This window comes from Podarcis filfolensis (genome assembly GCF_964270895.1).
Source record: "Podarcis filfolensis genome assembly, chromosome: 5".
Lineage (NCBI taxonomy): Eukaryota > Metazoa > Chordata > Lepidosauria > Squamata > Lacertidae > Podarcis > Podarcis filfolensis.
In genome coordinates this window covers 42,991,199-43,017,366 of record NC_139608.1, presented here as the reverse complement: position 1 = coordinate 43,017,366, position 26,168 = coordinate 42,991,199, and the positions used below count along the sequence as shown (strand labels likewise).

The 26,168-nt window shown below is 46.5% G+C and overlaps 1 protein-coding gene and 1 long non-coding RNA gene across 3 annotated transcripts in view; one reads left to right on the top strand and one right to left on the bottom strand.

Moving 5' to 3' along the window:
* Positions 1 to 14,470: 14,470 nt before the first annotated feature.
* LBX1 (ladybird homeobox 1) lies at positions 14,471 to 25,882 on the bottom strand. 2 transcript variants are annotated; one of them, XR_014548596.1, is made up of 3 exons: positions 17,039 to 18,045; positions 15,323 to 16,232; positions 14,471 to 14,888 (listed from the first exon to the last, which is right to left on the bottom strand). XR_014548596.1 is itself a non-coding variant. In XM_083615357.1 (3 exons), exons 2-3 carry the CDS (start codon positions 17,361 to 17,363, stop codon positions 15,745 to 15,747), a joined length of 813 nt encoding a protein of 270 aa, XP_083471483.1. In that variant the 5' UTR covers positions 17,364 to 17,476; positions 25,726 to 25,882; the 3' UTR covers positions 14,471 to 15,744. The 2 variants fall into 2 exon arrangements, 1 of the variants encoding a protein (XP_083471483.1); XM_083615357.1 differs by adding an exon at positions 25,726 to 25,882 and having other exon boundaries at positions 14,471 to 16,232; positions 17,039 to 17,476.
* Positions 18,298 to 26,168, top strand: part of LOC310763379 — a 66,757-nt gene continuing 58,886 nt past the window's right edge. The window contains exon 1 of the long non-coding RNA XR_014548604.1: positions 18,298 to 18,421. This is a non-coding gene — a long non-coding RNA (uncharacterized lncRNA). The remainder of the gene's footprint in view (positions 18,422 to 26,168) is intronic.

Genomic DNA, 26,168 nt, shown 5'->3' with positions numbered 1-26,168 from the left:
CTAGAAATATATTCTCCTCCTACTCCCCATTGCCTATTTATTTGCACACACATCTCTGTAGCAGAATGGCTGCAGTCTGAGCAAATCACAGTCTTTTCATTCTCCATGTGCAAAATGGGCACACACATGCCAAGCTCTCTGAGAGAATCAATGACCATATTATTTGAAAAGCACATTTCACACCATCATGTACTATAGAAATGAAGAGGATAATAAAATGTTGGAAACATGTACATACACTTCTAATAACTATAAGCACACTAAATGCACCCTTTCCCCTTTGAATGGTATATGTCCTATAAATTAAGTATATGCGTATTGGATGTCATCATGTCTATGCACACAGATTGTAAGCACATGTATAGAGAAACATACATAGCAATCTAGTGCATAGATATATGTATTTTTGTATTTTAAATGTATCCTTTTTGGAAACGTATTGCACAATGTATTCATGGTATCTTCCATATTCAGAATATAACTGTGGATATCAATGTAATAGAGTCTTAGAGCTCTCTGCCCAGTTGTGGCAGTAAAACATTGATATATATTATCTGGTTACTTTTTTCTTTGTCACCTTTCTTCGAAGGTCCTTTCCTGACATAGCTGGCCTAAAATCGATTGTCTGATTACTGTCTTGGATATTGATATATAAGGGAAAGGGTGTGTTGCGCATGGATTGTGTTGGCGTTATGGGTTCACCTTGAGCAACCAGTGAAATGTGACAGAGGCCCCTACAATGCAGAAATGAATAAGAAGCATGACACTTCCCCTTTACCACCTGGGCTATTACAGTGGGACCACACATATTAAAAACTGATGCCCAGAACCATGAGTCCCGATCCCAGAGGTGATCTCTTAAACAACAGCCAACCCACTAGAAATTCAAATAAGACAAATTCAGGGATGATAGGTCTTTTAATGGGCATTAGGCAGGATAGTGAATCGAACCTCTCTGTTGACCAGAAGTAAGAACGCTTCTACCAGGGAGTGTCTATCACCACGTCCTGCTTGTGAACATGAGACTGTCCCACTGGAAACAGATAGATGGACCTTCTGTGATCTGGCAAGTCACTTCTTGTGTTTTTATGGAACTGCCTCAGGCCCCAGGGATCCAAAGATTCATTTATCATATTTGCTGATGTCAAGGCTGTTTCTATATCTCAGATAGCACTGAGCTTGCTTTTAATTTATGAAATAAGAGGCAAACATGAAGGTCCTTTTTTCTCTAACCCTAAATGTGTGGGGGGTTATTTGTGGTTAGTGAGCAGTGATGGAAGGGCACTCTGCGTATGCTCATTTTATTATTGCTCCTCATATTGTAGGACTCATATTGAAAAATGATTGCAAGGCTAAATCCTGAAAATCTCTCACAAACGTGCTTTCTCTGAGTTCCTTGAAAAACATTGAGACCTATAATTTGTCTTCATGTGTCCTTACCTTGAACTGGAGTGTCATAAAGTAAATAAGTCTTTATCTTACCCTGATTTCATAGCATGGTCCAATCTGAGGTATCACCATATCAGTTGTGATTTCTGCCATGCACCCTTGGTGCCCTCTAGAACATCACTCCTTTGCAGTCAAAAATAGTTGTTATTGTGAGAAGATTTCTACACACACACACACACACACACACACACAGCTATAACAATGTTCCAGCACAACCCAAAGAGACTGTGGTGAATTCTTCCATGGTTTGCAGGGGGAAAGTTGAGCATACAACCTCCATATAGCAGTGTTAATTGTTCTAAAAGGAGGCCCATCAGATAAATGTATTTGGTTTTCATGCATTACTAGATGGATGCCTCTTAGATTCTACTTGTACACAATACAGTTTGGGTTTCTGCTATATCTTTTCCGTTGGAACTTACTGTCCAATCCTGCAGATGTCAGCAATATGGCCCATTGAGTTCAATGTTGGGTATATATAGGATTGCAACCTTAATGATCTTCAGGCCCAATTCTGTTCAGAAGCCTCCAGAATAATACTCTTTGCCTCTAGAATAATACTCCCATTAATTTTTCTGGCACAACTTCAGAGAAAGTCTCCCTGATAAGTCCTTACTGTGGAAAGGTTTGCAGCAGCATAAATAGGAACTAATTTCCCAATGCTAGTTTAAAAATCTTCATCATATATTCATTCACTTATATTTTAAATTTGTATCCCGCTTTTCCTCCCAAAGGAACCCAGGGTGGCAAACATCAAAACAGTTGTAAGGCAGAATTTATATTTAATACCAGGCCTTCAGAGGTCTTTAATAGAATGTCGTAAACTTCATTGGCCCTTTGGTCACTTGTGGGGTGGGGAGAAGATCATTTAACTTCCCTACAAGAAAATATTAACACTTAACAAGACCAAAATTATGGAAAACACCCAAGGCTTTGTCTTCTGTCTATTGCCATCAGAGTCATAAGGAGAACCCAGGAAGAGCCTTGAGTCTAGACCAGGCATCCCCAACCTTCAGCCCTCCAGGTGTTTTGGACTACAATTCCCATCATCCCTGACCACTGGTCCTGTTAGCTAGGGATCATGGGAGTTGTAGGCCAAAACATCTGGAGAGCTGCAGGTTGGGGGTGCCTGGTCTAGACAAACATTCAAGTGTTCTACTATACTTCATCACCAGAGACATGGAACTTAAATACTGTCTTGAATGTCTTGTTTCATCCTAGCCCATTCACCCCTCCACCAAATCCTGTATGGCAGAAATTGAGAGAAGACTAAACTGGGAAATAACCTTTCTGTGCTCTAGACTAAGGATGGAGAACCTTTTGCCCTGCCCACCTTCCATACTGGCTGGTGCTGATGAGAGACAGAATACAACAATATCTGGGAGGGCACAGGTTCCCCATTCCTGTTCTGAATTGTAGATTATTACTATTCTATGATGAAGACTTCCTAAGTTTATTCAGCACAGGCTCGTCTATAATGCTGTCTGCTGAACAGACACTGCCACTCTAGATTTTTCATTTCCTCTTTTTAATTTTACATTTTGTGATTTGGCAAACTTTGGAGATCAAAAATGGCAATGGTCGGTTGCTAGATTTCAACCCACAAATCTTATTGTTGCCAGAAGCAAGAATATGAGGATTTATTGTTGCGCTTTTATTATATTAACTCTGTACACTGCCTTAAGATTTTGTGAAAGGCTGTCTAGTTTTTTAAAACTATAAATAAATATGTATAGAAAAGAAATAAAAGAGAAGAGTTTGAAGCTGTGGGTTGGTTTGGGGCGTGGGGGCGGTGCCAGATACAAACACAGATGGCGCCAGTAAAAAAATGTTGCCTATAGAAAACAACTGTGGAAGCAGGAACAGCTATGAAACACATACGAAGATATCCTAAAGCATAGCTGTCAACTTTTCCCTTTTCTTGCGGAATCCTATTCGGAATAAGGGAATTTCGCTTTAAAAAAGGGAAACGTTGACAGCTATGCCTAAAGTGGTCAGTCCACAAAGTTAATGCACAGCTGCCTTCACCCTTTGTGGTGGAGCCAGCAAAAAAATAAACCAGGACATGCAAAGAGTAAGCTAAACATTCAGTTCAGGAAGGGACCAAAGTTCCAGAGTAGAGCGCGTGCTTTCTATACAGGACGTCCCAGGGTCAGTCCCAGCTTGAACGGCCGAAGCAGGGCAAGAAGAAACCCGCCCCATAGATCTTGGAGGTCCACAGTGGAGAGTTCTTCGCGGGCTCGCGGAAGCTCCATGCCTCCATTTGCTCCAAATGTCTCAGGGCTTTGTTCCTCATCTCGTTTTCAGTTTACCCGGAATGCGTTCCCTGCCTAGTTTTATTAGCTGGAAAAGCTTCGCCGGACCCCGGTAAGGAGAGGGCTGTAGACGTAACCAGTGCAGCACTACTTCAAACAGGGCCCGGCTATATTTGCACGCCTTATTATTTTAATAAGAGGAAGGGTCTGCGACGTTGGAACCAAAGCAGGCCAGCAATCAAAGCGACGGTTCCGCAGCGCGTTACTAAGACGGTCCATCAATGAAATGTTCTCCGATTTTCAGGATCGGGCAGTAATTTTCGCTCCCTCCCCAACTCCCCCAGCTAGCTAGCTGCCTGGCAAACTACGCACAATAACTCCTCTAACGACGTCAGGTAGGGAGCTCTAAATCATATCCATGATGGAGGGGAGGGGTTCAAGATATTAGGATTCTCCATCAAAGGTAGTCCGTGAACATCTGACCAGGTTCTTCTTTCATCAGATCCTCACTTTTCAAACAAGACAAAACTTAAAATTAGGGTGCAAATTAGTCAAAGTGGTGATATTTTATCATTTTAGAGCTGTGAACGCACGATACCTGTACCTTTAAGCCCATTCCCCCCCCCAAAGAATTCTGGGCACTGTAGTTTGCAAAGTGTTGCTGTTTAGCCCCCACTCTCAACTACAAAGCCCAGAATTCCTGGAGAGGAAAAGAAAGTGCTTTGAAGGCACAGCCCTGGTCTTGATTTTGAAGATGCGGCAATCCAACGAACGTTTGCTTTCGATAAGTCTCGCGCATTTTAAGCACATCCCTCGCTTTCTGACCTTCAGAACAAAGCAGCCGTCTCTCTGCGGTGAACTTACGGGAGGAAAAGAACCGAAAAGTCCTACAAATTGCATATGGACCTGGAGAAGCCTTGCTTCTAAGAGTGCGCTCTTGTCCTCACAAGGACGGTGGGGAATAAAAGCACGAGGCTATAAAGCAACCCACGTTCAATAATGTTATGTAGATTAGCACTGTGTCTGTGCCAGTCTCCACTCGCCTTCAAGTAGAAATCCTGGATTTTTTTGGAGGGGGGAGTTGCGGTTGGAATAATTGGAAGAACCCCTGCATGCATTCCCTCCATTTTCAACAGAGGGTGGGAAGCTACATACACCTGGGGAAAAAATGTGTGAAGAACGATATTTAAAATCATAATTCACACGAAGAATGCTAAACAACATACGAAAGGGGTTTGTTTTACTTCTACATACCGCAATGAAAGGCGGGGAGTTATCTTCAATCCATACGGAAATGTGCACCTTACCGTCTTTAATTAAAAGAGATTGCAATACATAATCCTATGGACAGCTGAGAGCTTTGGACAATGGATTAGTTCATTCGCAGCTGATTAAGCGTGCAATCCTATAGACCTTTTCTTGGGACCAAGTCTCCTTTAACTGAACGGGACTTACTTCTGAAGAGACATGCCTAAACTTGCACTTGCAAAATGTAAGCTTTTTAATCGCAAATGTCCGATTTTCTAGGGAAATGGATGTCGTGATTCAGGCAAGACAGTCTTTCAAAGGGTTACAAAAACCATTATTGTCCCCAGAATCACTTGTATTATTAAAGTAAAGCCCTAGATAACTCTGTTAACTGTTTGAATAAGCTTGATCAAAAATTAATCGTCATAAATCGAGACAAGTTAATTCCCCATCACTTCCAAATCACCCTAAATAAATTTATTTAGAAAGAGCACATGGCGAACTTCTAACAGTCCCTGAAAGTCAATGTAACATACTTCTGTCCCAGTGAACTTATTTAGTATGGGTGTGTTAGCTGACACATTCAAGCATTCTACTAAACTTCACACACCAGAAACCCACCCAACTACTTTGAAACCAATCAGTTGGATGACGATGGTTGGGAATGCATAGGCTGCCTGAAATCCTCTGAATTTCGGACAGTCACCAGGCTATTGTAAGCAGAGAGGCTCTAGCAGAATGAATGCTGCCCGTTCCGCTTGCTGACCTGCTTTGATCATTCTTGTCTAGGTGGAAGAGACTGGAACAACCGACGGACTGACAGGGCATCACTTCCGGTTCTTACCTTCCCCCAATTGCCAGTAGCTGAATTCCAGGCAGGGCTTCATTCACGAGTCCCGCAGAGGTTGCTTTGCCAAGGCAGAACCAGGTACCGCCTCTGAGCCATTTTGCTCAATTCCTTATAGTACTGTTCGGCCCGCTCTGAATTGGGATTAAAGACTGTTCCGTTTAAATTCAGGGTTTGTTTTCATACTGACGTCGATAAACTCGGGATTTCTTTCAGCCAACTAAATCTTCCTTCCTGCACACCTGGCATGAAATCATTCCCTCTGCATCACTTTTCCTGGGCGCTTAGTCTGCCATCACCTGCCTTTTTAAGGACTCTCCTGTCAACAGGAGCCTGGAGCCTTAAATAACCACGGAGTAGGCAGGTATGGCTTAGGCTGCGTCCACACTATACATTGAAAGCGCTTCTCCCGCCTCCAGAGAATCCTGGGAGCTTTCGTTTGTTAAGGGCGCTGGAAACTGTAGCTTTGTAGTGGGTAAGCTACATCCCCCAGGGTTCTTTGGGGTGGGTGCTTTAAATGCATGGGGCGCACTCAGCCTTCTTCTCTCACCGCTGAAACTGAGAGAAGCACCATATGCCAAATTTCTACTGCGAAGCTCTCGCATTTATTGATGTATCTTTATCCCGTCCTTCCTCCAAGGAGCCCAAGGTGGCATTCATGATGCTCCCCTATTTTATCTTCACAACAAACCTGCAGGGCAGGTTAGGCCTAGAGACAGTGGCTGGCCCAAGGTCACCCAGGGAGCTTCATGATTGGAGGCAGGAAGCTTCTGAAAACCAGTTGCTGGAAACCGAAGGCGGGGAGAATGTCCTTCTTGCGAGTTTCTCATAGGCATCTTGGTTGACCACTGAGAGAACAAGATGCTGAACTAGATGAGCCATTGCCATGATCCAGCAGGTTCTCCTTGTGTCCTTGTGGTTGAGTGGGGATTTGAACTCCGGTCTCCCAGATCCAACAGTCGGTCCACTACACATCCCTGGCTCTCACTTGTTTGGGCCACTTCTTGGCGCTTGGAAGTAGCACTGCCATCGCTTTCCTGGTCCTACTGCTATGTCTTGAATAACAGTGCTGACCCACAAATATGAAACTCGTGGGATGGAGATAAAATGACCCGGAACGCCTCGACGATGTCTTAGTCTCCGACTCCTGTTGAAGTCATAGGATTGGGGCCAGAAAGATATACTAAGCAGGCCTGGAGGAGAAGTTCACTTCCCAGGAGTATCAAATGGCCGCTGTTGCCTGGTAAGAGGTACAGATTTGGGGTGGTCAAAATAAATGGTATCCATGACAGAATCTCAGTGATGGAGAAGATTTGCTTAAACACTGCTACTAGAAATTCGCTAATGATTGAGAAGCGTTGAGAAGAAGTTGAGAGGCGGTGAGGGGTGATCTTTAGAAGCTTCAGATAAAATCTGAGTAGGGTTGACAAGTGATCTAATATTTTTTAGAAGATGAGCCATTTCACTGACCGATTAAAATACCCTAGGATCTCAGCGGCGAAGATAAGGACCGCTGGTCTAAACGGTACGGGCATATCCTTAAATTCCTTATAAAAGTACCGAGAGAGAGATTATTTACAACTAAACAACTTCGTTTTTAAAAATCTGTCTGTCTGTCGGTGATATATTAGCTAATCATAGGAATGATCTATCGGTGTTGTCACAGGTGTAAACAGAATCCTTCATTGGTTCAGTTGGGTCATTTTAGAATCTGGACGAATCTGGGCTTAATGCTTTTAGGCATTACTTCACTCCCTTCAAAACGCGGTCAGCCAACCCTGCTCAGTTTATCAGCGTTTGTGGAAGGCTATGGTAAGGCATAGTCGCGTTCTACTCCCATGTAATCCTTGCTTATCTTTATTGCCCTTTCAGTTCATGCTCACCGCAATCCACGAGCTGATTCAATCTAGACTAGGCTCTCACTGAGATGGCAAATCTGTGTTGAGGCTGTACCACTTCAGACTGCAAGTGGGCGCTCACGCACTTGAATGCTCCTTCATCAAAAAAACAATAAGGTTCTCCAGTCTCTCTTGTTATGTGTTTTCTAATACCTTCCTTCCATCTACCTCTGAAGAGTCGAGAAGGTGGATGAAAAGCCATCATCACTTCCCTCCCAAGGAGTAAGAGAAGCCATGCCTTTGCGAGCATGCAAATATGCCAGCATCCAGGTGAAGTGGTACAGCCCTGACCAGGGAAAGCTATTTCACATGATACTGCTGCTTGTGGAACTGAGCCTTGGGGGCGGGGAGTGTGCTGCCCAACGCTTGTTTTGGAAACTTAGACGTGTACTGTTGTCCGCAAAAAGCTTTCGCTACAAGACTCTGTACTGTTTTCTGTTTCTTTGTTTTTGCTGCAACAGACTAAGACGACCCACCCTTCTGGAAATTGTTCCAAGCTGCCCAATAAATCCATGGCAGAGGCAGGATCCGAACTGCTGTCTCCCGCTGATTGAACCGGATTGACTAGACCAAAAACGCCGCCGTTCCAAGGCACGTGGCCCTTGCGTGCTCAGTTGACTTTTACCTGCCTGGTATATTTCCGTGCGGCCGGGGCGCCTCCCTCTCCAGACACAAAAGGCATTCCTGCGGAGACGCACACTTGCCCCGCGCGTCCAAAGCACAAACAACCGAGCCCATCTATCAAAGAAGGAGAGAGAAGGCAAGGATTAAGGAGCCCTAAGTAACTTGATTCCCCCTCTCCATCTACTCTTGCTTGGGCAGCCCAAATAGCAACAGCAGGCACGCCAAATATCTCCATCTCAAAAAATGATACCTTTGATGTACTGAAACAGATGTAAAAGGTTACGCCGTGGAACCTGTGCATCTGCTTGCAGGCATCAGCCATTAAGGGGAGAGGGGTCAGGGGTTAGATTATGTAACGGCCCAAAGGAAGCGTCCAATATTGGCCATGAGGACCGCTTTGGAAGCGCGACCGTGGGGGTGTAAAAGTATGTGTGGCTCTACCCCACAAGCGTGGCGTGGTTTTCTAAGGACCGCTGCAGGTGCTCCCCAGGAGGGTCTTGAGATTGTGGGTGCTGGCAGCGTGGGGTGTGTGGTAACATTGTCTTCCATGAAGCTGTGTGCAAACGTTGGTGCGCAGGCCACGTGCGTAATGGTACGTAGGTACCGTAATAGGGGATTTATTGTGGGTGGGAATGTATGGCGACACTGTTTTCTAACGGTGCGGCTACAGCTATGTATTTCTGAAAGGGGGGGCGGGTTCTGAGAGAGATGCGCACTAAGTCCTACCACTTGGATGTAATGCATGTATATAATGTTTGTAACACTGGATGTATATATACACACGTGTGTGCGCATATCTCGCACACATGCCTGCGGGCACAGCTATCAGCACAATCCCACTCAAATTCATCTGGAGATATTTCTATAGGATTGCAGCCCTGCAGCGAATCTCTAAATGATCTTAACTCCGAAGTACATTTGGAGTGGTGGGAACTTAAATATGCGTAGGAGTGCAACGTTTATGCCTTTGCCACTGATCCAGCTACCTAGGTGTGAATTAAACAGTGTGTGATTTAGATAGGGTCCCTCCCTCTCTCTCTCCCCCTCTCTCTCCCTCTCTCTCTCTCTCTCTCTCTCTCTCTCTGTGTGTGTGTGTGTGTGTGTGTGCAGAACTACAACAGGAAAGAGGAGAGATGCGACTTCAGCTTCAACCCCAGAATCCGAATGAGGGAAGGAGAAGAAGAAGAAAAAAAGCGCCTTCCCTTTCAACAGGGACTCATGCATCAAACTTCAATTTTCCGGACGATTGAATTAGTGATTTTTTTTTTCCTCCTGAACTAAAATACACTTAAGTCTTTGGGATTAATTACCACGTTCTGGTCTCTCAGACGGTAGTATTAGTTATCGTTGCCACGTCTGACATCAACCCTGACACCTCATAAAATAAGGAACTGAATTTCACTGACTCAACCGTCTCCCTCAGCCCCGCCAGAAGGGAGGGACGCGGGGAGAAGTGAGGGGGGGTCCTCACTGTTACCTTTGGGAGCCCAATGCGAAGCCAACCAACAAAGGCGAGCCTTTAAGACAGCAGGAGGCAAATTCGGGTCTTCCCTCGGCTCCCAAAGTACAGGAAGGAGGGGGGGACTAAATTAAGGCTGAGGTGTGTGTAAGGGAGGTGAGGGGCGGGGCGCTCCAGCGCATCTCCCCCTGCAAAAAAAAAAGGGGGGAAGAGCCGAGCTGCAGTGGGATCAGATCTGCACATTTCCGGGGCCAGGAGGGGATTGGACAGTGTCAGCAAAACACGGGGGCGTTTCCGGCAAACATTTGTCGCCCCACGTGCGAGCGCACACACGAGCGAGTTTAAAGAACCAGGCAAAATGTTGGTGATGGCGGAAGAATAATTATGGGAAGGCACGCGATTCTCATAGGTTATGGAAAGGGGTCAGAATAAAACTGGGGTTGGGGTCCAGCTGGAGGGTTTCTTTGTTTGATTATCTCTCCGGATGCGCCCGCAGCATGTTCGGATTCGCACCCAGCACCGCCGCCCCGTCCCCCACACTCCCACCAAGGCAGGAGGGCGAACCCGGCGCCAGCTCGGAAAAGCGCACCTGCTGGTGACAAACAACACCCAACGCGGATTCCGTTGGCTAAACACGCGCTCCCAACACGGAATCGGCAGCTAATCTAGCGCGTCCTACAAGCGCAAATGACCCCCCAGCCTGCCGCTTCGCCGAGCGGCGCGACGCAAGGGGGAAAGCGCGGATCCAGATGACACTCGCGCAGCAGGCCTCTTGTCCCGCCTCGCGCCCCCAGGGCTCAGGACAGGACAGGACAGCGCCCCTAAAATAAAAAATTCGGGGTGGGGGAATTTACATGACAAACAGACAGCTAGAGGGAGACTAGCTCAGACCCAGCGGTCTGGAAACTTCAGAGAAATTACAGTAGGATCAATGGCATAGGGATAACAGGGGGCGGTAAAGGGGGAGGGAATTAAGGAGGGAGGGAGGTCCCAGCTACACAGTTGCGCCCCTCCGGAATTAATTTTTTGACAGGCTTATTTTTCCTGCAAATAATAGTTCCTCCTGGCTATGCAACATTGCATAGGAAGTAGAGTTGCGTATGACTTTAAGGATTCAGTCGTTTGCACCGTGGCGTAGCAAGTCCTCCTTTGGACAAAGTCGGGCTAAGTTAGTTCTGAGTGAAGACACAAAGGAGCCAGCTTGCAAGATTGCAGCGCCAGGCAGACACCTGGAAGGTTTAGGGTCCTGGTGTCAGACTTGCTTGGTTTCAAATACTTTATTCCACGCAGAGGTGCCATCAAAAAGCACCCCTGCCCTGATCATTCAGAAGTCTGCCCAACTTACCCGAATGGGGCTTACTCCCTAGTAATCGCCCGAAGGGATCCAGCCTAAAACTCACCGCTCCCTCCGCCCGCACGACGGAGTCTCTCATTTCTGAGAATCTCCTATTAGAAGAAGAGGAAGACATTGGGTCTCTCTGCAATTCCAAGAAGGCCAAGTTTTATTCGTGCTAATAGTGAAACCCGGCTTCCGCTCTTCTTAATCAGAGAGATACCTATTCCGTTAGACGTGTACAAATTCTTTCTTAAAACAGACATCCAACAAAATATGACCGGGTTTTGTTTTGGGGTTTTTTTTAATGCCGGATCGCCCCGCCGCTCGTCTCTCCCCCTCCTCCCCACCGCCCTCTTTCCCCGCCGTCCCTCTTTTGGCGAGAGATAACAGTCTCCCTTGCTCGGGGCTTTTGTGTCGAGTGGTGATTTCATCAAATGTCCACTCAGCTTTGGCACGTCTGGGTGTCAAGATGTCTCTTGTTTCGCCTGGAACACCCCTTTCCACAAAACTCCGTCTGTCTCGGAAAATATACAACCTATCAAGCTCCAAGTTGGGGCTACCGGAGAGAAAGAGAGATACAATATACCCTGAGAAGGAAACATGTATTGCTTTTGTCTGGTTATAATTTTTCCTCCCGGTTTGCGGGATGAAGTCTCAAGAGTAACAACTGCGAGGAGACAAGAGAGAGCAGGCAGGGCTCCCTCCCACCCAAGGGCCACGACGACCGGTTCGATCCGAAGTGGCATCGATTCAAATTCGGCATGTATTTAACCATCGTGTCCCCCCATCATCATTATTTTTTAATCAGCCCTTTCCATTAAAAGCAGAACGCGGGGTGAAAAATACCATATAGCGAGAAGATCAATCCCTTGCTCTAACCGTCTGAGCTCTGAAAAGTCTTATTCCATCTAAGCTGGAAGAACAGTCTGAAAACCAGGAAGCTTGAAAGACCCATTCGCGAGAAAAGAATGGAGAACCTTGCCCGGGCTCTTCCCTCTCTCGACCCCTAACCTGGTCAGACGGGAATCTGTCCCCCACTGGACGCGGTGGGGCTTCCGGGGGCTCGTGTGTCGCGCTTTGAAAGGTTGTTGACAAACCCAGCAAAGCGAGCTGCAGTCAACAATCAGCCCCGTCTTTTCTGGCCAAATTAACATGCTGCAAGAAAGGGGAGGGGAAAAAAACCCCAAGCTAAAGAAAGCAGCTCTCTGGCTTGTAATGCCACGTGTGGCAAACTTGTGTGGTGCTTCTCTGGCTCCATCCATCTCTTGCGTTTGAACACTGGAGTCAATAGCTCACAAGTCCAAATGAACTCCGGTGTTATCCTACCCTCTCCCCAACCCCACACCTTCTCTCTCTCTCTCTCTCTCTCTCTCTCTCTCTCTCTCTCTCCCTCTTCAGCCCTCAATCTCTCTATTCGAAAACAAAACAAAACCACATTTCCTTGCTTACATTGACTTGCATCGGTTTTTGCAGCCTCATTAAACCTATTCGAAGACAAAAGGATAAAAAGCTTGGGAGGTGGGGCGGGGGGGGGGGGGGAGAGAAGAGAAAGAGAATCCGGAGGGGGAGGGGAGGGTAAGAGCAAATAAAGAAAACAAATAAAGCCCTTTAACTAGATCTTCACATAAATGTCACAGTTTCTCAGCCTTTTACGATTTGCCTGCTTAGCATAAAAACACTTAAGGACAAGATTGAAGGCTTCGCGTGATATCTGGACAGAAGTCAAACAAATCCATTGCAAACAGACCCCCTCATCCCCCTTTAAAGGGAAAAAGGGGGTGGGGGTGGGGGCGGGAGACAAGTGCTCTCCCAAATAATACTAAAGAAAGTGCCTTTCATTGTAATTCATAGACTTGTTCCAAATGCCAAGAGAGAAAGGAGAAGAATGGGCGGCCCGTCTAAAGGCGCAGATGCCCCAGCGCAGGGGAGGAGGGGGCGATGGAAGTGGGGGGCGGAGGGAGGAAAGGGAGCTCCACTCCCATTATTGTGGAGTTAAACAGTGGAAGGGAGGGTTAACCTAATCCATCAAATTGTCTGGAAATTGTGAGGAAAATTCAAAAACCATATGGTCTCCAAGCGGTTCGGTCCTTTTCGCGACGGAGGCGCACGCTTGTTTCAGCATGGCGAGCCGCAGGAGGGAGAGCATGCTCCATTGTCGCTTGTCACTTCACAGAAGAGGCCTCATTTGTCCCCAGTTTTCATGCTTTACGCTAAAAATTACAACGCCATCCATTTTCAAAGAGGAGAAAGATTGATTTCGCCTCGGAGAAACTGGCCCCCCAAAAACTCTCTTCTCTCTCCCCTCCCCTCCAAGCCACGCTGTCCCCCCTCTCGTCGCCGGAACCCAGTTCCTTCTCCCAAACCCACCTCCCCCCCCCACTCTTTTAACTAGGCCACTATGTACACCAGATTTGTGCTTCTCACATAAATTTTACCAAGAATAGGGAAACACCACGTTGGTGGGTCAAAAAGGCAGGGCGCGGTATTTGGGGGGGAAAGGGAGATACACGTTTAGAAAGACATAAAGGGGGAGCTGTAAATTAAATTAGCATTTGGTACATACACGATAGTAAAGAAAGCAAAATTTACCTGAAGGTTTTTTGTTTGTTTGTTTGTTTTGGCAGCTCTGCAGAAAAAAAATTAATCCCCGTTTTCTCTTTAATCCCCCGTTTCCCTTTGCAGCCCCCGCCCGCGCCCCCTTAAAACAAGCGATTCTAACACGTTACTTTAATTGTCTTTATGAACACTGGACGACTCCGCCATGATTTAGGGATAGTTCTCAATTATTGTGTTTGTTTGTTTTTTAATGTTGTTAGATGCAAACTGAGGGAAGGGCTCTTATCTATGTCTGCTACGTATGAAATGCGTATATATGCAAAACACGGATGTATTGCTGCTTAACCGTGTTTTCTATATAGACTATATTTTGGAATGGAAGTGTATGGTGTATGTGTGGGGAGACACGCGCGCGCGCGGGGGGGCTTTATAAGACATTATTTTTAAATCCACGGATGCTTCTGGATTTGGTGACTTACATGCCTCACCAGCCTTATTTCCTTAAGATAACGCCCCCACCCAAAAAAAGAAATACAGTTTCAGTTCTAAGTAGATTTCTACGTGTAGCCTGTATGAAATGCAGATTTCCTGCTGTCAGTTCAGCCACCTCAAAATGCTGGCAACTTGGTGACACCCAAAGCTGAAACACATTTGTATCACTCCCCAAAGTGACGAAAGGAACATTTTTTATATATAACAGCGGATAAACGGGATATCTAAAGACTTTCATTCCCAAAGAAAACCTTAAAAAGTGTATATTAAAATTGTAAAGGTTTTATTGTGTCGGAAAAAGACTTGTCTGTACAACTCTGAGAGACAAGATATAAAGCAACACCGTCCCTGTTGTAACTTAAATAAGCAGGCCTTTAAAAAATTATTTTTACAGATCAAAGAAAAACATTTCAAACCTGTACATTTGTATTTATAGCGTTAAGATTCCCATCTGTTGATGGCTGGATCTGTTCTTCATTATTGTTGATATTATCATTTTGAGCAGCGGTATTAGTCTTATTATTTCGGTAGCATGCAAAAGAATTCTAAAAAAGAGTAAAAAATAAGTCTAGATTCTTTTCTTAAAACTACCTTCATATAAAAATACGAAAGGTAGCTTTCTTTTTCCTTTTTAATAAAAGCACAACAATAGCAGTAAATGGTAAAAATAGCTTTTAATTGGTAAAACGAGGCAGAAATCTCATTGGGGACCGAGTCCTAGGCGCTGGGGGTGGGAAAGAAAGTATATATTTTAAACTTGCGATAGAACCAAAACCCCCACGATATCCCAGAAAAAATAATAATAATAATTGAGAATTAAACAACCAAACAAAAAAGCCAAAGAAAAGGGGGTGGGGAAGAATCGTGCATATAGGGAGCATGCGAGCAAAGGGAACTACGGTTTAACTTAATTCTCACATAAAGTGGATTTTGAAAACCTTTCAAAACAACCGTCTAACCAAGCATCAAAGAGGTGGCATTTACTCCAAGGTTAAGAGTCCTTTTATAAACAACAAAAAAGTATATCGTTATTATTATTCTTTTTTTAAAAAAGGCAAACCCTCAAAAAAAGAAAATACCCAATAGATATGCTTAAATATTTATACAGAAGCTATCCATAATTGCACCGTTCCAAAAAAAAAAAAAAGTGATAGCTACCTGGTTTGGCAGCCGTTGGGATATTGTTTCCTACTTTAATAATAATAATTAACAATAATTGTGATTCTTTTATATTGCTTATTGCTTTTGTTGAAAAGAAACCGCATTTACTGAGTCGCCAAGGAAGCTGATTTGCAGTTCCCCCTAAAGTCCGGCGTGGGTTTTGTTTTTGTTTTTTTTGTTCTGTTCTGTTTATTTTTTTTTAATCCCCGGGTGATGAGGAGGGCGCAGGAGCGGACACTTTCTCTCCTTGTGTCTTGGTGGAAGGGAGCGCGAGAAGAAGGAAGGCGGGGAGGAAGAGATTTGTCAATTTCTTCGTTTGTTTTTGTTTGAGGGGCAAAAGGAGGGCGGGAGAGAAGAGGGGGAGGAAGAGGAGGAGGAGGAGGAGAAGAGGAAGAAGAAGAAGCAACCACCACCACCCCTCAGTCATCCACGTCAATTTCCACGTCTTCGTCTTCCGAGCAGTCCTTGCTGCTGCCCGGCTGGTCCGTGAGCGGAGAGCCGGGGGAGAGCTGGAGGTGGCTGTTGCTGCCTTCCAGTCCATGCTTGGGGAGGGCAGGCGAAAGGGAGCGCGACTTCGCTCTCCCTTCGGGGGTCGACTCCAGCTCGGCAATGGCTACCAGATCCACCTGGGTGCTGGGTCCCAGTTTCTTGGCAGACTCCACGTCTGCTTTCATCTCTTCCAGGTCCCGCTTGAGCTTGGCCCTGCGATTCTGAAACCACGTTATCACCTGCGCATTGGTCAAGCCCAGCTGCTGCGCTATCTGGTCTCGGTCCGCGGGGGACAAGTATTTCTGGTACAAAAAACGCTTTTCCAGTTCGTAGATCTGGTGGTTTGTAAAGGCCGTCCTAGACTTCCTCCTTTTCTTGGGGGTTTGCCTCTGGCCAAATATAGTCATCCCATCCCTTCCTGAAAATAGGTAGAATAAGGCTTTTCAGTCTCACGCTCACCCCCCACACAGGCAGCCCAACGAGACTTATCCAGTCTCTCTCTCTCTCTCTCGCTTGCTCTCTCCCAGGCCACAAAGCCATAGGAAGCCATCCGGCACCCCCAAAAACACCAGCAGGCCCCTCTTGCCATCTTCCTCCTCCTCCCCTCTCCTTACTCTGGGGTTCCCTTAAGTGCATTGGAAGAAGGGAATTTAAAAGCAAAACAAACCACCGATTCAGCCTGGAGGACTCTCGAATCCCAGCCCAGAAGAAGGAAAGTAGGCCTCTACTATTCGCCCCCAACATCTTAATGGCCATGGGGACTTGATGGAGGCCGGAGGGAAGAAGGATAATTTGGGCGGGCGGACGGGTGGAAGGGAGAGCGGAAACCGACTGGGTGCACAAACCAGGCTGCAGTAGTCACACCGATTTCACGCGTGGGCTGCCTCCTCTCTAAAGCCATAGTTTGCGCCTGGGGGAGGGGGGAGGGCAAGAAACCGCAGAGCGTTTGCGGGATTCCTCTCCAAACGGCCCGGCGTGGCTGTGGGGGCCAGAGATGGGGCTGCCCCTTCTTGTCCAGACCAGAACCCGCATCTGTGGTCCTCCCTAAGCCCCCGCCGCGTCTCCATCCTCCAAGCGCCAAGTTCTCCGCCGATGCTCTCCACAAACGCGCCACCATCTCTCTCCCCTCACAACACCCCCCCCACCCCCAGCTAGAAGGCAGGCAGGGAAAGGGGGCAGGCAGCGAGCCCCTGATCAGCCCGAGCTGCGTGCGGCGGGTCTTACCTTCGGCGGCTTGCAGGACGCTGACTTCCAGCCCCTTGAAGGTCTTGCTGGCCAGCTCCTCCAGGGCGCACAGAGGCGACGTTTGCGAGAGCAGCGCCCGACTGGAGAGCGGCAGGGCGGCCGGAGGGTGCTTCTCGGCGGCCGAGAGCAGGTGGGCAGTCCCGCAGATGGTGTAACTTCTCCGCACCGAGGGCTTGTTGAGGATGTCCTCGATGCTGAAGGGCGTCAGGGGCTTGTTGGAGTTGGCCGGCGGAGGCAAGTGGTCCAGCGGGCTTCTCCGGCGCTCCTCCACCGAGGCGGCTTTGCCGTCGTCTTTGGAAGTCATGCTTGGCGGGCGTCGGGGATTCCGGCTCCTTCCCCACCGCAGCACCCCCTGTGCCCCCTTCCTACTCTCTCTCTCTCGCTCGCTCTTTGCCTGAAATGACCTCCCTCGCTTTTCTGCAGTCGCCAACGCAGAGCAACCGAAAAGGAGGCGGGGAGCAAAAAAAGAAACCGAGGAGAAAAATTAAAACAGAACAGCCCCCCTCCAAAAAGACTCCCCAAAACTTCAGGTCCTCAACTCCACCAGGAGGCAGGTCTGCTGGCCCTGGAGAGAGAAGAGGGAGGACGGGGCCAAGGAGGGCGGTGGAAAGCCGTCCTTGGACGGCCAGGCAGGGTCCGCAGTCCTGGCTGGGAAAGAGGTGGCCGAGGCGCTCCTGTCCCACTTTATTTCTCTCGCCTCTCGCTTCTCTTCCCAGCTGCTATTTTAGGAGACACCCCCCAAATCGTCCCAGATCTGTCTTTCGCCCCCCCAGCTCGCCCTCTTCCCCCAGCGAAATCCGGAGGGGGGGCTCCTCCAGAGCGAGGGGAGAGCGAGAGGCGCCGGAGAGCCTCTTTTCCTCGGGCTGGGGGGAGAAAAAAAGACGGCGAGAGGCAGAGGCGAGGTAATTGACTCTTGCTAACAAGTTATTGTTGATTGGGAGGCGATCCCTTCGCCTCAATGACACTTTTCGCCCCCTCTCGCTCTGCCTGTCTCTTTCTAGCTCCCTCTCTCAAGTCTGGCCAATGCAGGCTCTTGCAACTTGGTTAGGCCATTAATTGGGAGGCGGATGGTAGGTGGAGCCCACTTGAATTATAATGTCGAAATACACTTGTCATATTCTGTCCCCACTATTTGCTTGGACGTATGTATTTTAAAATTACATTACAGCCAGGCTTTATTGCATCAGGATAATACAGTGTGCTTGGAGGAAAAATTAAATAACCCTCCAAAATCCCATCAATAGTTCCTTTCCAGATTCCCCCCTCCCGACTTCGATTATGATTATGATTAATCTTTTTTTCCTTTTTTCTTTTTTAAATATTATTTCTAACCAGAGGCAGAAGGAACGAACAGATCACCAGGTAAGGGAAATCTTTCGTTCAAAAGCTTATTCTAATCTTTTCTGTGTTTTTTTGGTTTTTTTCCTCTCCCCCCCAAAAATAATATGCACTTTATTTTTCGAAGTTGTAATTCCGTACCTTTAATTCGGTACTTAAATGGTTGTGGCTGATGTCTTAAAAAATAAATAAATACCCGTCTGGTTAGCAGGCGGCAAAGACCTACGACATAAACTTTTTGTACTGTTTTCCCTTTCCTTTCAGCATGCTTTGGAAGAAATAATTATTATGTGTTATCTATTTATCTACAGGGGGACGCAAAGCGTCTCTGCCTTTGCGTGCGCTGTTGTACTAATTCTGTAACCATTTATGTCAGGTTATTGTTTTTCTAAAAAATAAAATAAAGAAAATATTGACATATTGTTTGATGTATTGGTGTAGGAGTTTTCACCTTGATCCAAGTAACATGGCGACCTCCTGCCTTTGAGATCAGGATAACCAAATACGCAGTAGCTGTTGTTAGTTCCTGCTGAGACTAGTTTCTTTCCAGTATTTGTAATATGGGTGATCTCATTGGGCTCAAGCATATTATTATTATTATTATTATTATTATTATTATTATTATTATTATTACTACTACTATTATTATTATATCATCATCATCACCATCATCTCTACATGTCAAAGAGGGTAGTGCGATCACAGAGCTGTGCATAGACTTTCGGTAAATATATCATCCCTGGTAATACCTAGAGGACAGCAGAGGGAGAGCGAACGAGAGCGCTCAGTCCCCCTATAGTTCTAGCTAAATCCTTCTCTGCTATAATTCAAGTGCAAAGGGCCACCAAAGACGGAAGGGATATATTTCATTTCCCTTAAAAACTCCAGATGATTCTGACAAGGAGGGTTCCCCCCACCCTCTCTTTTCTCCTCCCCACTTTCCCTACACCACCCTCGTATGGCTTCACTCAAAAGCTGAGCAGAAATACGGCTCTTTGGTGGTGACGGTGCTGAAAGGCTTGGGGACCCGCGAGGTGGAGGCTTTTCCTGCCCTCTCCTCCCCCCGCCCCAGAAAGGCTCCCTGAGTGTCTGGGAGCAGGGCAGAGGGTCGCCGAGAATCTTTGAGGATCCTTGTCCTTGAGGAGGGTTTTTTGTTTTAACCAGGGGGTGGTAGTAGTGGCGGTTAAAGAAGAAACCATTTTGGTTCTCCCTTTGGAACGAGATGAAAATATGATTACAGCATCACGTTTCCGGTTATGATGAGGATATTATTCGGCAGGCGATCTTGCAACATCCCCATGCCCTTTATGAGATCTGTAGAGAGAAGCGAGCCCTTTTCAAGAGGGGGAAACGAGGGAAAGGAAGGCGGGGTGGGGGGTGGAGAGAGAGATGCAGCTTTCCGAAGGCCCTTTGTTTATAAACAGAGGAACCCTCCAGTTATTTCGGTGGAAACCAGTTACATAAACTAGGATCCTGATCCCTCCCTCCTTCTCACGCGCCCCTCCTCTGAAATCAGTGTAGCCAGACTGGCTGTAGGCTCGGTTAAAGTCAAGTGTTGTTGTTGGTGATGATGCTGTGGAAATAGAGACGGGATGAGCCGGTGGAATAGAGTCCCCGCGAACTAGGGACGTGACTCTTCCGCCTGCATTTCCAGCGCTAGGAGCTCTTGTGAGCCTTTCCACAAATGATTACCTGGGATCACCGTGCCTCCCCTCCCACTGCCTCGCCCCCCCCCCCATATTCCTCTCATAGGCTCCAGTGAGAGGAAATAAACCGTTCCCCAATCCCCTCCCCTCTTATTTATTATCTGTCCCCGAAACTTCATGTCTGTAAAGCTAAAATTCCATAAATCTCTCCGACGCCTCCCGTTACCAACACGAGCAAAAACCAGAGGCACCATATTTTAACGCCGCCGCTCCTATGGAGAGGGGAGTTCGGATCCCCGCTCTGTAGTCAACCACCGAAAGAGCAAATATTTAACTACTCCTATAAACCACGGTATCGTTCCAGGGGGAACAAAGAAACTGAACAAACAAACACAAAATAAAAGAGGGTGAGAGAGAGGAAACAACCCGCGTTTGCGGTGAAATCCAAAGGATCGAGGGTAGAAAGAAGCGGATTAGTTTGCTTCGTTTAATCTCGCAAACGGAGAGGTTACAAAAGCGACGAAAACGAGAACGTTATTCGTCGCCGGGGTTGGGCTAGATGATCCTTTGGGTTCCCTTCCAGCTCTACAGATGTATACTCCTGTAGCTCGTTCCTGGCTGTAGGCGAAGGTGCGGGAGTGTGTCGGGGACTCTGGGTACGAAACATGCCGCTGCCGTTATTCTGGATTAAGTATCGCGGTGTAAAGAGGGCCGTCTTAGATCCGTGGATACTTCCCCCGCCCTGCGCATATAGACAGGATATGGGAAGGGGAGATTGAATGCCTTTCTCCACCTCCCAACCTGAGCACTCAGGTTTTCTTTCAGACCATAGGGGAACCTCTGGAGTCGGGGGACAGGCTCGCCTCACCCCCACCTTGACTCCCATCCAGAGGCGCCTCCGTTTGTTTGTCCTCTGCGCGCGGATGCTGGCAGCAAACACCGAGAGAAAGTCAAAGGGCTTCTCTCCTTAAAGCGCCCTCCTTCCCCCTCTTTTTTTATTGCTCTCTGGGAGTCTCTTTATGCAGTGACCTATTTTTAAAGGCCTATATTGGGTTATTCATCATATCAAATACTGCGAGGAGATTAGGGGAGGGGAGAAATTACCCTGAATCTAAATCGTTAGGTTCCTTGCCTTGGCTTTGCCGAGAGGGGTGGTTTCCTTTCTTTTGGCTTCCTGCTTTGATAAATGATTGGAGTCTCTCCATCACGAGACAGAGAGAGGGGCAGTAGCTCGTTGTAATCAATGGCAGTTTCCTTTGGAACAAGTGCTTTGACAAAGAGGTTCAGCGGGCATCTTTGAGCAGATCAAGAGATGCCTGCCGAGATTTGATCGGCCTGAGAGCTTTGAGGTAGGATGTATCGGAAGCTCGGTTTTAAACCGAGACAACAATGGTGGGGTGTCGGGTGAGGTACACCCATAAAACGTCGGTCCAGGCTTGTGTTCTCTCTCGGTGTGGACTGGAGTCACTTTGGGTTGGGGAATGTATACTGAGCCCCCCAGTACAAAAGAAGAGGGCGTCTGGGGAGGCCTGTCCCTCCCAAGACAAGGCGAGAAGCTGTCGAGGAGACTCACATCCTCCTTCCCCCTGCACCTTAGAGGCGGCTGGGGCTGGTGCTGCGCCTTAATCACATCAGCTCAGTGGGCTAGAGACCTTTCACAACAGACGTATCTAAGCAATTTACTTCAACTTAAGCGTGCTTAGGATCAGATCGGCCAATTGGCTTTGTCCCCTGCGTTTGAAATAAATAGATCAACTTTTTCTACACGCGCCTCAGAGGAAACCTTGGATACTGGTGGCCTCCCCTTAAAAGAAAACGACCCAGATAAATGAAAAAGAAAGCAAACAAACGAATCCATACCATTTCACTCACACAGACCCTTAAAAGATTTGCACACGTGTTTAGAATATTGGTTAATAAGCGTGCTTGCGTTTCATTCTCGCGAGTCCTCTTTGCAAGGGCTCGCCACAGCTCGCCCATGCGCGCGAAATGTGCGCACCGGTGAAGTCGACTTGGAATAAGATTGAAAAGAGCAGTCACACGAAATAAAGTAGGTCCCGACTCTCCTCTCCCGGTGGATCATCTCCACTGTTATCTGGGCAAGCACTATTGACTACGTCACTGTATCAACGCCCTGCTATTAGCCGAGCAAGGCAAGGAATTTAAACATTTAAACATTTCCCACCCTTTAAAGTTCTGGAATTGTTTGGACTATACTTCCGCCCGCCCCCCCTTTCTCGTTTCCCAGCTCCATAGTTGCCTTGAACCAGTGGTCAAAATGGTCAAGAAGGGAGAAATGGGGTGGGGGAGTGAAGAAGAAGAAGATGATGATGATGATGATGATGATGATGATGATGATGATGATAGGAGCCTTGGTTGAGCAAACCAAAGGCCTAGCTACTCCAGCATCCGGTCAGCCAGGTCCCTACTTAGAGCTTAAGTTTAAATACTGGCGATATTGGGAGTTCCGGGAAAAGAAGAACACATGCTGACCACTTCCGTCATTTATTTTAACTCCTTAATGTCTGAAGGGTGTGTGTGGAGGGTGGGGATCGAGATCTTGCGGGGGCTAAGGAATCTCCTGTGTTCTTACAGGAGTCTCTTTTTGCTGGGAGGCGAGACTGGTGCGTCCTGCAAAGAGAAGTGGTTGAAATGGGATGGGTGGGCTCTCTGGAGTTGCTCCAGACTCCGGGTGTGCCGAGGTTTTGTTTAAAAGCCTTTGCGAACACAACGTTCACGTTTGCTCTTTTAATCCGGAGTTCATTAATTCGAAGTAAAGGCAAGTGAGTTATCCAGAAACTACAGATGGGGATTTGGAAGTGTAAGAACGAGCTCTGAAAGTGTCGGAAGGGCCAGAGGTTGATTTAATGTTTAGTATCTTCCAACGCAACCTAGAGTCTCCTTCAATAATGCCAGCATCTGCATTTGTGCCTGCAAGGAATTGTGGTATAGACAGAATATTGTTGTTTTTAGCATGTGTTATGCTTAGAACTAAGCAAAAGAGAAACACGAACAGCTAGGGATTGTGCATCAGAATTGAGGTAGTTCTGGAGTTTCCCCGAAAGTGGAATCAGTTGTTTAAAAAGGAGGGGTGGTGTACTTAAAGAGGATATTAATGAAACTTACTTTTAAGTAAGTATATTGGGACTGGGATGAATTTATAGATAGTTTTGTACTATTAAATTACTGATTCTAAACAAATATCACTAAAGTACCTTGGAAATGAGCTACGGCTACAATCTGCATCCCATTGAAGCCAATGGTAAAATATTCATTGATTGTAAAGTCCTGGATTGTAGTAACTGCCTCAGGGACTCTATTTAAAGAGGATATTATATGCATACGTACTTGAGAGAAAACTTTGTAAACTCAGTGGGAATGTGTTTACAACCATACCAAGAACAATGTCTTGGAGATAACTTCTATTGAAATCAATAGGACTTCAAAAAAAAATACATATCATAGAATTAGAGGTGCCAATTCTCTTCCTTCCTCTTTAAGCCAAAGACAAAATTCCAGTGAATAATGGATCAGAACTTCAATACTTTCTTGCAGTACTGACCATTAAAGATAAGAGAGTGGAAACCAGCCAACAGGAATCAAGAAGAGTAGAATCAATTGGGTGCAAAATAGAAGGTGTCCAAGGAGCTGAGATCTCAAGGCATTTCAAGCATATGGGGGGGGGGGTTTTGAGTCAAGGAAACCCAAGAAGCATATTGTGTGTTGGCCAGGGAATGTTTCATTTCTCTGTTCCATCATCACTTTTGTAGGACTGCACCTGGAAATCCAGGATGTAATGGCCTGAGTATCTTTCTATCTGACTTTCCTGGTCCTGATGTGGAAGGAAGCTCTTCTTGTTTCTAGCAGTTTCATTTTGCTGGGGGGTTGATGGTTGAAATGCTAATGCTAATAATAATAATTATTATTATACCCCACTCATCTGACTGGGTTGCCCCAGCCCAGGCTTCCTCAAACTCAGCCATCCAGATGTTTTTGGCCTACAACTCCCATCATCCCTAGCTAGCAGGGCCAGTGGTCAGGGATGATGGGGATTGTAGTCTCAAAACATCTGGAGGGCCGAGTTTGAGGAAGCCTGCCCTAGCCACTCTAGGCAGCTTCCAACAAATATAAAAGCATAATAACACACCAAACATTAAAAGCTTCCCTATACAGGGTTGCCTTCAGATGTCTTCTAAAGTTATATAGTTATTTATCTCCTTGACATCTGATGGCAGGGCATTCCACAGGGTGGGTGCCACTACCAAGAAGACCCTCTGCCTGGTTCTCCTAACATCTTTTTTCTTAGAGACAATGGTGCAGTTATGCAATTTTGGACTATAGACTGAATGGTCATAAATGCTATCATCTCTTTAAAAGATCATAGTAAATATGCAAGTCCCTCTGACTCATTCTGCTGATTTGCATCCTTGACTTTTGCCCACAAAGTTCTTTTCTGGGTGCACCAGGCCCTACAGCAAGGCTGAGGGAACCGGTAGCCCTCCAGAAGCTTCAGAGCTGCAAGTCCCACTGTCCCTGACCACTGGCCATGCTAGCTGGGGTTGATGAGAGTTCAATAACAGCTGGAGGGTCACAGATTCCCCAGCCCTGGCCTAGAGGTCAACTTACTCACCACAAATGACAGGTCAAGGTCACAACCACCAAGAATCAGAAGCGCCCTGCAGGTAACACTCCAATGACCTCAATGAGTCATGACAATAATGAGTGTGCTGTCCATGATATCCCATCCCAAAGAAGGTTTCCATCTGTGTATAACTTTTGAGATCAGATCACTCTTTATGGTACAAAGAAAGTGAGATAAACCCCAAGAAAGCAGGACAAAGCAGCTGAAATGTGGGAGGAAAACTGAGGCTAGGTCAAGGTTACCAGATGTCCCGGTTTCCTGGGGACAGTCCCTGGATTTACAGCTTTCTCGGCATTCACATGTACATAGCAAACAATAAGTGTCCCCGGATTCATTGAAAAAAATCTGGTAACCTTAGGCTAGGTGGGAGGGAAGAACAAGCCATGTTCCCAACAGAACAAATACATTACTTACAAACACATTTAAAAACACCTGTTCTTTAAATACATGGTCCTGAGCAGTTTCCAGTAGCCACTTGGAATTTGGATGGATTCTGTTCCATTTTTAAATGCCATTCCAAATTGCTGATTTTCAGAGACCCCTCTGTCAGGTATAAGAAGAGTAAGTCTTTGATGGCATTGATACTAAATGGGTTGGAGATACCATGGTCCTCTCTGGACTGGCTAAGGTTCACCAAGCCTACTGGGTAGTTTTAAATACCTAGATCCAAATCTCAGTTCTCCTCCATTGACTTCAGTGGGACATGCTCAAATTAAATGTATGAATTTCCTTAGTAACTGGACCATAGATTAGGTTGACAACTATAAGTCATCTGAATTTAAGGAGCCTGAGGAACTGACTTCTCCCCCACCCACTGCATTCTTCTGCAGAACAGATTATTTTCCTTGAACTGAAGCTAACAAGCAGTTAGCCCTCAAAGTTATGTTTGTTTTGCTTTGTATTCCCAAGGTCTTTCTGTTGAAGGGAGTCAATGACATGTTATTTCAGCTCTTAGTAACCATGCAAGAACCCGGTCTGGGTTGGAGCCGGAAGGAGGAAGAAAGATTGCATTTATTTTCAAAGGTGTGACAAAATTTTACCTTGATCTTCCTCATCTCCGATCCTGGGCCACTGTCTGTCACTTCATGTATCCAAGAGGCTAAGTTAATGTTGTGGGCTGTCTGCCTGGACGTTGCATCTCGTTCCGTTGTATTTCAGGACTGATAAAGGGACACTTCGTCTTGGCTGACCTCTGCTAACTTTTGTCCAGGGAAGTGCCACCTGTCACAGAAATATAATTAAAGTCGAAGGCATAAATCATCCAAGTGTTGATCACCAAAGTGACTGCGTACAAGTGACACCTCCTTTTCCCGGCATAGCTGATCCCTGCCTGTCTCTCAGTTAGTTATGTCTGCCTCGTTGAGCCACCCAAACATGTTTTGACTTCTCCTGAGGACAGCGCGGAGACAAGCGGCAATATCAAACCTTTAGAAACGCAGATCCCTGTCCTGTGTTTTCCAGAAAGGCCAGCCGGTCCCAGAAG

Excerpts from the sequence above, each read along its gene's own strand:
- LBX1 (XM_083615357.1), bottom strand. The coding sequence starts at position 17,363 with ATGACTTCCAAAGACGACGGCAAAGCCGCCTCGGTGGAGGAGCGCCGG. Across the intron at positions 16,233-17,038 it reads CGTCCTGCAAGCCGCCGAAG|GAAGGGATGGGATGACTATA; the intron begins GTAAGACCCGCC and ends ACCTATTTTCAG.